At 35.6% G+C, this 9,832-nt stretch overlaps 1 protein-coding gene and 1 long non-coding RNA gene across 2 annotated transcripts; both read left to right on the plus strand.

Annotated features, from left to right (window-relative positions):
* The first annotated feature begins 1,742 nt into the window (after positions 1–1,742).
* LOC103933567 (diaminopimelate epimerase, chloroplastic-like) lies at positions 1,743–5,255 on the plus strand. Its single transcript, XM_048567710.1, has 9 exons — positions 1,743–2,120; positions 2,244–2,411; positions 2,625–2,695; positions 2,870–2,927; positions 3,117–3,296; positions 3,567–3,651; positions 4,275–4,334; positions 4,432–4,505; positions 4,976–5,255. Exons 1-9 carry the CDS (start codon positions 1,836–1,838, stop codon positions 5,090–5,092), a joined length of 1,098 nt encoding a protein of 365 aa, XP_048423667.1. The 5' UTR covers positions 1,743–1,835; the 3' UTR covers positions 5,093–5,255.
* A 3,807-nt stretch (positions 5,256–9,062) lies between these two features.
* On the plus strand, positions 9,063–9,832 carry LOC125469805. Its single transcript, XR_007252074.1, has 3 exons — positions 9,063–9,318; positions 9,540–9,727; positions 9,815–9,832. It is a non-coding gene; the product is annotated as an uncharacterized LOC125469805 (long non-coding RNA).

Here is a 9,832-nt window from a genome sequence, read left to right on the forward strand (position 1 = left end):
CCAAATTGTAACGATCTCACATCGGAAGTCTAGTCACTTTTCCGTGTTACATAACCTCAATCCCACATCGGATATGCTGGTAGTCAACTTTTCTAATTTTAGTCGAAAAATTGTTGGCAAATGTGTACTAGATACACTAGAACACAGTAAAATTTTCAATGGAATTATATTTTAATCGAGAGGAAATTGTTGGAACAATGTGTATAGGATACACTGGAAGATAGTAAGATATTCGACGATAAAATAGATCGACTTGTAAACTGGAATGGAAGAGAAGGATTTAATCTCTTTTTTTTTTAATTCTTGTGTTTTAACTTGTTTAAGAGGTGAAACCAGTTCCAAATTTGAGGAGAACGAATTATAATAATCTTTGGTTTTATCTCATAGATCATGTACAATAATCTAAACTCCGAATTTAATTAGAAAAAAGGGTTGTGGTGAGCTCAAAAATGATGCTAAATGAAGCACACTAGGTCCAGTTCATTAACAAATCGTATTTCTTTTTGGTCCTACATCGACAGTTAAGAAAGATGTTTAACACTTTATATAGCCCACCGCCTTTTTCTCCCCGTCACGTGGGCTATAGCAGCGGATATACTCACCCCTAAAATCTTAAATTGTCATATTAACTAGAGCGGATATACTGCTGAAACTCTAAACCTAAAATTAATACGCATAAGCCTAAACATCTGGTTGTAGCCAAGCCATCCATAAATATATGGAACAAAACTACTGGTATTCACAAATAACAGCCGTTTATCAATCACGTATGGTATGGTGGTATAGTTCATAGTGCAGCTGTGGTTAGATAGATCATCATCTAGCTCGTGAAAGTTTCTGAATATGCCGATTATCCTCGGGTTCTTCGCGGTCATGCAACTTCGGTAAAAAATACCTATTCACCGAAGAACTGCATCACAAAAAAAAAAAGGTCAACAAACGAAGCAAGAGAGTTTTAAAATATAGCAACATATATTTGATAAATTACAAAGAAGATATATTTGCTGCAAGAATGCAGACGAGTGAGAAAAAAAAAAACGAAAACTAAATACGAAATTGTTATTAAATGACTCACAATCTTTTCAGATGTGGTTCTCTTATAATCCCATAACGCACAAATGCGGAAAACGACTTTGGCATGCCAATTCCAACCACCCAAAATTTAGTAGTACAAGGACAAAAATCCATCCCAGTAGAAATAATAATTTGATGCCCAGTTAGAGTAACTTTCGACGGGATCTAATTGACAATTTATAAAACTTTAGGGGTAATAAAGTTAGAATGAAACTTTTCAGTGCCATACTAGAAATAGGTGAAAACATTGGGTACAGTCAAGGTTCCAGAAAACGCTAGACTTTAGTCGGGCAGTGGATTGAGAACTAGCATCTAGGTGGCTAAACAGGGCCTAAGTGGATTTAAGTAAATCTATAGTATTTCATATAAATAAGTGTCTTATACTTAAAATATACTAGCATATGGGCACACACAAAGTGTGAGAAAATTTTTTATTTTTGTTTTTGTAATGAAAGGAGAGAGGAAGAGAATGATAGATAATGTGAACGTGGGAATTTTATTTTATTTTTTTATTTTTACTCCATATTTCTTATTCATATTTTATTTCAATTAAAGAGTTAAATTCATAATTTTATAAAATTTTGATTGATAATAAATATTTTATTAATTAGTAAAAATATAAATTTATCATAAATTACAATAAACAGGTGGAAGTTTAGAAAGTGGGTACAGCACGTCAATCGAACACGTTGTTGCTACGACCAACGGCAAGTAAACAACAATTAGGTAGTCAGAGAGCCGCTGCGCCTGCCATCAGAGCCATGGGAGCCATAGCCGCCGCCATCTCACTGCCTCTAACCACCCCAACTCGCCGATCCCTCACCTTCCTCACCGCCTCTCGTCGACCTTCTTCTCCGATCCTGAAGCTCAACTCTCCCTCTGCAGCTGCCTCGCCGAGAGCTCCTACTCTCCGTGTGTCGGCGGTCTCCTCTTCCATGAGCGTCGAAGCCGTCGAGAAAGCCTCCCCCGCTGCCTTTCTCGACCGAAGAGAAGCCGGATTCCTCCATTTCGTCAAGTACCACGGTCTCGGAAATGACTTCATCCTGGTATTCAATTTCTCTGAAATGTTTTGGATTTTTTGCAATTTTTGAAATTTATTGGCATTGAAGAAGTTAGGGTTTAGTTGTTATCGATTCTTTGTTTTGATTGTCTGGCATTGCGAGTGATAGGTTGATAACAGAGATTCTTCGGAGCCTAAAATTAGTCCGGAGCAGGCGGCAAAGCTATGTGATCGGCACTTTGGGATTGGTGCCGACGGAGTGATCTTCGCACTGCCGGGCATCAATGGCACTGATTATACCATGAGGATTTTTAATTCTGATGGGAGCGAGCCCGAGGTGAATCACATTTTCCTAAACATCGGCTTTACTTGATTGTTTGAAATGTTAATTAGATGAGTGATTACCACATTGTATTGAATGTAGACGGTCTGAAATGGCAATGAACTGTTTACATTTTATTGAATGGCAGTATTGTGCATGAGTCATGCATTTCAAACTTCTGAACTTTGATATTAAATTTTGGAAATTGATATTAATTTTTGTTTGTAGATGTGTGGTAATGGAGTCCGGTGTTTTGCCAGATTCATTGCCGAGCTGGAGAATTTGCAGGGAAAGCATAGGTATGGTAAAGTTGGTTCCATATATTGATAATTGTTTTTGTTTAACAAATGTTTCCTTGTATTTGCATTGTTTGCTTTAGTTGTTGTTTGAATTTAACTTCAAAAAGTAAAATTTATTTAGGCACATATGAATGGGTGTAAATTTCTAACAACGGTATATGTAAACAATTGCAGCTTTAAAATTTATACTGGTGCCGGTCTAATTATTCCTGAAATTCAAGAAGATGGGAAGGTATATTCTTGTTTATATGATGTTCCAGTTCAAGTAAAGTATTTCGCATTGATATGTCTAACATTTTGCAAGGCATGTGACTTTGAAAATTTTATGACAATGTTAATTGCCCTTCTGGATGCCTTCATCATGTGTAAAGTATTGGATGTTCATCTTGACTTTAGCAGACATCAATTTTCTTAATTACAGGTCAAAGTTGATATGGGGGAACCGATTCTTAAGGCATCAGATGTACCCACAAGACTGCCTGCAAACAAAGATCAATCTGTCGTTAAGTCGGGTCTCAATGTTGATGGAGTAACCTGGAATGTAACTTGTGTTAGTATGGGAAATCCTCATTGTGTAACTTTTGGTACAGAAGGAGGCCAGGTAATTATTGCTAGAATAACTTGGGACATATTCACTCTTATGAATAACTGGGAACATATTCACTTTTGCAAGGCTTATGTTGCAGACATTTCTCTCAGTTGTCTTCTCTATAATGCTTCTTTTCTATCTCAAATGAATGACATAATGTGGGTGGAATAAAGATGATTGATTAATAGTTTCCTCCAGCATATCAATCCTTTTCAAAATATTGGAACGCTCAAAAAATCCGTAGTTTCCGCTTGTGACTTCATGTTTTTGTTAATTGAACAGAATATGAAGGTTGATGAATTGATGTTAGCTGACATCGGTCCCAAATTTGAGAATCATGAGGTGTTTCCAGCACGAACAAACACAGGTTTGGATTTATTTGTCTGTGGAAATGCTTTTTTTTTTTTTTTTTTTGGAGCAGTTAGATTTGGCATATTGTTAAGTAAGAGCACTATTACATGCTGCAGATGATAGGGTTTTTTTTGTTTTTGGGTGCTTGTCCATTGCTTACACCTGTTGACATGACAGATGATTGACCGTGCATAAATTTGAACTTTGAGATTTCTGGTATCCTTTAAAATTATTGGAATAGTGCTTGCTTGCGGTGGGTATTACTTTGAAAAAGACATACTCATAAAATTGTCTGGCACTGACACCCTTTCTTTAAATTTACAAAGTTAGAGTGGAATATTATTCGAAAACAGCTACTCTTAGCTTTTATGCTGAACTGCCTAAAATTGTAAAAAGAACTCATGCGATGTCCAATCCAATTTTATATTGGGTGCTTGAAGCTTCCGTCTCCAATCTTGCTTAGAGCTTGAAACACAGTTTCAAGATTCAATAATGATCATGCTACATATTTTAGTGCAAATGAAATATTTGATTTCAATCAAAGTTCTTGGATCCTTTGGTCCTGTCTTGTTCTTAATTTGTCATTGTTCTAAAGCGTTGATTTTGTATTCACAATTCCCATTTGATTGTGATCGACAGAATTTGTGCAAGTTTTCACTCCTTCACACCTAAAGATGCGTGTTTGGGAGCGTGGGGCAGGTTAGTTCTGTTGCAACCATAGAAGAAGTTATTATACCTTGATCTGATACCAAATCCAGTTTTTTTTAATGGGAAGTATAATTATTTTTCATTGCAGGAGCAACACTTGCTTGCGGAACTGGTGCTTGTGCTGTAGTTGTTGCCGCAGTTCTTGAGGGTCGTGCTGAGCGAGTAAGTTTTGGCATATTTTTTTTTGGATATGTTAAAAGACTTTAATATAGACGGTTTATTTTTTCACATGAAAATGAAATTGTTCCACTTTCATCTATCAGTTTTTATCTTTAGCATCCAATTTTAAGAAGAGTAATGCTATAGCCTATGCATACTACAATTCTAGTTTTGGCATTCTTCGCATCACTATTCTGTTACATTGCCACGATACATTGGTCACTTTTATAAGCGCGATACCCCTCCCATGCGCGGTACCCACCATGAAAAACCAGGGGTGGGTAGTCTGATACATGTGGCCTAACAACTCAACGGCCACGTGATTTCCTAAACGTAATGTGGGGAAAGTTTAGCGTCTTTGACTGTTGCTTATTCATCTATTGTAAAATTCCAGATCACTTCATTGTTACTGTAGTTTCTTTTACTTGCTGTCCCCTTCGCTCACCATTTTTATGCTTATCATTTGGACGTAGAATTGCACGGTTGATCTACCTGGAGGGCCGTTGCAGATTGAGTGGAGAGAGGAGAACAATCACATCTACATGACAGGCCCGGCTGAAGTCGTATTTTACGGATCAGTGCCTCTATGATTCTTTTCACTGCGTTGTGTTTGTATGAAGAAATGAAGATAGATTTTGTAATTTAAATTCATCTGAGTTATGTAGAATTGCAAGTCAAAGAAACGAGTGGAGTCGGAGACATTGAATATACCATATGTGTTTGCTTTATGAAAGTTGAACCCCTCCAATGGCATCGTACACTTGTGCTCCATAACGAAATGGTAATGGGAGCCAAATGGCCATCCAAAATTTTACTTCTAAATGATGATTAGGGGCAGGTGTTGTCGAGTCATAATAGTTAGAGTATATGTGCTGTCCTTGTGCATTCAAGTTGGAATTTTCTTCTATGCAAGTTGGAATACTACTTGTATAAAAATAAACGGGTTTTTATCATTAGTGGTCTTTGAAATTGATACTCTCAAGATGATTTTTGAAATTGAAAATTAATCAATGTAGCTCTTGAAAATAGATGTTCCAAATCAATTTAGTCATTTTAGACCCGTAAGTTTATTAAATATAGCCACATAGACAAATCATTAAAACCCACACAAAAATTTAATTTGAAATCATTTAAAACCAAATTCAAAATGAGTAAATAAAAAATTAAAAGATTTGGTGAAATCATTTTTGAAAACAGTTCTTTGTAAAAATAAAATAAATCTTGAAAAATCACTTAAAACTGAAGCATATAACTAGTGCTTATTATATAAAATACATAATTAGTGCTTATTGTGAAAAAACACTTTTAAGTGCATTTGTTTTTCCAAAAGCTTTTTTATTTTAAAAACAGAGCCCGAACACGTCATCACCTTGGCTTCTTTCTTCTTCGAAACCCAGCTGCCAACAACAATTCTCGACTTTTTCTTATTCAAACACCGTGACTACCCTTGTCCACTCGCACCACCATCAAGAGCAACTTCCGGGCCGACCGCAGAGGGTATGCGAGGGCTCTACATCCCCAGAAGCCGGAGCAGGACGATAGCTGCGGCAACGGATGCGTCCGGTGCGCGTGAAATTTGTATTACGACGATGATAATAATCAGGACCTGGGCTTCTTAATTTGCCAATTCTCTTGCCATCTCTCCCACCCCAGCCACTATCTTCTGACCTGCACCGCACCCGACATCGTTGTTCTCAACCGGGGCTTCTTATTTTGTTGAACAGCTTTTTGTTTTTTTATCTGATCATTTTGAATTCAGTTTTAAATGATTCTAGATCAAACTTTTATATAGTTTTTAATAATATATCCATGTGGTTATATTTAAAAGATTTGTGGGTCTACTTACATGCCATATTAGCACACTAACATAAATTTTGACGAAATTCTAAAGGAAGTACTACATCAAGCGACAACCATTTAGAGATATCATATTTATTGATTTTCATTTTCAGAAATCATTTTGATAGTATGAGTTAATTTCAAAAACCACTTGTGATAAAAATCCAAAATAAACTAATAGTTCAGAGACACGTTATACAACACTTTTGATACAAGTAAATATTAGAGAGAGAAAATCGAACTCAGGATTCCTTGTGCGTGGGTGAATGTTCCGTTATCAATTGAGCAACAAGCCTCTCACACCCTATTTTCACATTGCATTTTTTAGTCTAGAATTATGCTAAGCTTGGTAATTTGCGTGAGCATGGGTGATGGCGAGCCGTAGATGCAAGTGGGCTTCACAATCACAATGCGCAACAACTCAATCACTCATGCAACCTAATGTTAAGTTAAGAGTCATTTGATAACCATGCGCAACAATAAAATGGTATTAATACATCGACTGATAATCAATCGCGCATACTAGTTTTCCCTATTCAGTTTAATGCGGTTTCATCATAATGATGTCCTCTATCAAGTTTGCAGTGGCGCTCCACGCTCCGGCCATCCTGCATTGTCTCCTCGTGCGGCAACTGCCCAGTTAGCTTTTACCAAGCCAATCACACCTCCTTTAATCATTACTTTAACCTTGAACGACAGTTCAAATTACATAAGATAAGCCTTGCAATCATCATTCATCATGATAATTTTTGAAGCCCTTTTACTTGATCGACATGAATGAGCTCTTTTATGTTATAGCTTTGTTTCGTACGATGGTTCATGCGCATGTGGACAATTAATTGTTGATATATGTAAACCCATAATAAGAACAACACACATTAATTAAACGACATAAATGATACTTCACGAAATATAATTAATTGTTACTGTAAATCTTAACGTTTTGAACTAATTTCAATGATACTGAGATTAATTGTGTAATTATGCACATATAATTTGTTGAGAGGTTATTCCACATTTAGAAATAAGAATCTTGCATGAGTTAATAATGTGCACACAGATTTAGATCTTGACACATGTTTCTTGTTTTTTTAAAGCTCAACAAAAATTAATTAGCATGTCTATTATTTTTTAAAATGATAAAACATGTGTTAAAACATCACTGGACAAAAATCAAAAAGTAAATATATAGGCTAGTCACTAAGAGAGTATTTTTACTTACCACCATTTAGTGTGGTGTATGCTCACCATCCTATTTATCACCATTAGATGAGTTTGAATTTCGAGATTCCTATAGTGGATAAGCACAAATCTCAAAATTCAAATTCATCTAACGGTAATAAATAAGGTGATGAGCATACACCATACTAAATGATGGTGAGCAAAAATGCACTTAGTCAGTATTGAGTACTTAAGTTCATCCAAAAAATTAATCAACATGTCTATTATTTTTTAAAGCAATAAAACATGTGTTAAAATATCATTGGGCTAAAATTAAAAAGTGAGTATATCCTATTAGATTTTCATCATTGATGTCTAAAGTAAGTTCAACATGAAAGTTCTTGTAAAATTATGAATGTTTAACGATTGAGTTTACAATCCCAAGTTATGTTCAATGATGATTAACTATATTAATTCTAGTGCTTAAATCTGTTATTTTCTATGATTAGGCTAATGGTAACTGTAAGTGTAGAGAACCATGGTGGAGAAATCAAGATGATGAATCTGGAATGGTTTCTTTAACACCATCTTTAAAGGAGACATTAAACTAAAATTTAAGTTTGAAAGTCTATGCGACAACACGTTTATTAATACTTAAGTAATAATTCAATCATCAGCTTTCATGTTATTTAGTTTACGAAATTTAGTCTCCCTAGCATTACCTTTTGTTAAGTTTTGTTCTCCAATCCAAATCATGCCACATAATAATTGGTAGAAAACTAGTGTTGTCTTTTTTTACTGTCATTGTTAATATGAATTTTTTGACATTTCTTTTAGAGATACTCTACCAATTTTTTATTATTATCAAGGAATGATGTAATATTGTTGAAACGATAAAATTAGAATGATCAAGCAATACTAGTTGAAATTTGGACCAAATGAAAATAATAAGCTCTTCAATCTAATTGTAATAGACATCACAACGAAAAGCAAAATAACATCAAATATGGTAAACCTTCTCTAGTGACCAATCCCAACGTAATCATCCGAACTAAAAACCAACATGATTTACAGAGGATCAAACTTAACCAAGAATAAATCCTCAATTAAGCTATCAAATTAACAATTACAACCAATACATGTCAACCACAAATCAGGAGAACACCACAACTTACCTAGTGGGATTGCAAAGGATAATGCTAAAGAAACCAAATTTTGTAAACTAAATAATGTGATTGTTAATAGTTAAATTAGTATTAAATTGTTGATTAACATGCTTATTTCCTATTGTGACACATCATTTGATTTGTAAATTTGATCTAAAATTTGGTGTTCCTTATCCGACGGCAAAACACGAAGGCTCTCTCACTCTCTTATTTTCTTTTTGGGCAAAACTCTTCTTTTTCATTTTTGCGTTAAAATTGGAAATCCACTTTTTAAATTCACCCAAAGGCGCAAGTTAACATACGCGCCTCATTTGAATTTTCACCGGTCGGCCCCACCCAGTTTTAAAAAGCCATAGAAATCCGTCTGACCCCAACGGCCACTTCCCCCCATACAAAAGCGCACGGTAGCCGTTGGACAATCAGACACCACCATTTTTCCTCATTTTTCAAATCTACGATTCGATTCAATTTCGCTGAAAGCCCCAAAAGTCTTCCTTTCTCCTAAAGACGGAAGAAAGCTTTCCTTTTTCCCATTCCCCTTTCGATCGCCAAACCCTAGCTAATTCTCTCTCTGATCGAAAATTTCATAGCTTTTGAGTTTGATTTCGCTAATCGAGTCGGGCTTCGTCAGGATATACAAAATCACTGAGGTAATTTCTTATTTGTGATCCCAATTCAATTGTAATCTAACGCAACCAAGGAATGAATTTAGGGTTTTCTTCTGGTAATGCTGATTAGGGTTAAAATTAAGTTAATTAATCATCACGAAATGTTTCTAAATTTGTTGGTTAGGGCGTTAGGGCTTTGTGGTTGTGTAGTTGATTTGGTTTATATGCTTTGATTGTGATGAAGCATGTTGGTGTTGGTTTAGGTTTGGGAAGAGTGAAAAATGATGGCACTCACCCCTGATCACACTAGGAAAGTTGGGATGGGGGTGTCACCATCCCCTTCTCCTTTTCTTACTCCTCGTCCCGAAAGGCGGCGCAAAACTCTTGAGTACAATCTAAATCGACAGGACAAGGATAAAGAGGTTAACGTGCAAGTTTTGCTGAGATGCAGGTAAGTTTTAATCTCCTTTTTTTAGTTGATGGTTCAAATTCTGACCTGAAATTTCAATGATCAATTGGTGGATTGATTTGATTTCAGGCCATTAAGTGATGAAGA

This window comes from the organism of the source record quoted next, unplaced genomic scaffold (assembly GCF_019419815.1).
Source record: "Pyrus x bretschneideri cultivar Hongxiangsu unplaced genomic scaffold, Pyrus_bretschneideri_v1 Contig45, whole genome shotgun sequence".
NCBI lineage: Eukaryota > Viridiplantae > Streptophyta > Magnoliopsida > Rosales > Rosaceae > Pyrus > Pyrus x bretschneideri.

Bases quoted from the DNA above. Each gene is read 5' to 3' on its own strand.
- LOC103933567 (XM_048567710.1), top strand. From the start codon at position 1,836: ATGGGAGCCATAGCCGCCGCCATCTCACTGCCTCTAACCACCCCAACT. The intron at 2,412-2,624 runs GTGAATCACATT...TTTTGTTTGTAG, and splicing joins CTGATGGGAGCGAGCCCGAG to ATGTGTGGTAATGGAGTCCG. The intron at 2,928-3,116 runs GTATATTCTTGT...TCTTAATTACAG, and splicing joins AAATTCAAGAAGATGGGAAG to GTCAAAGTTGATATGGGGGA.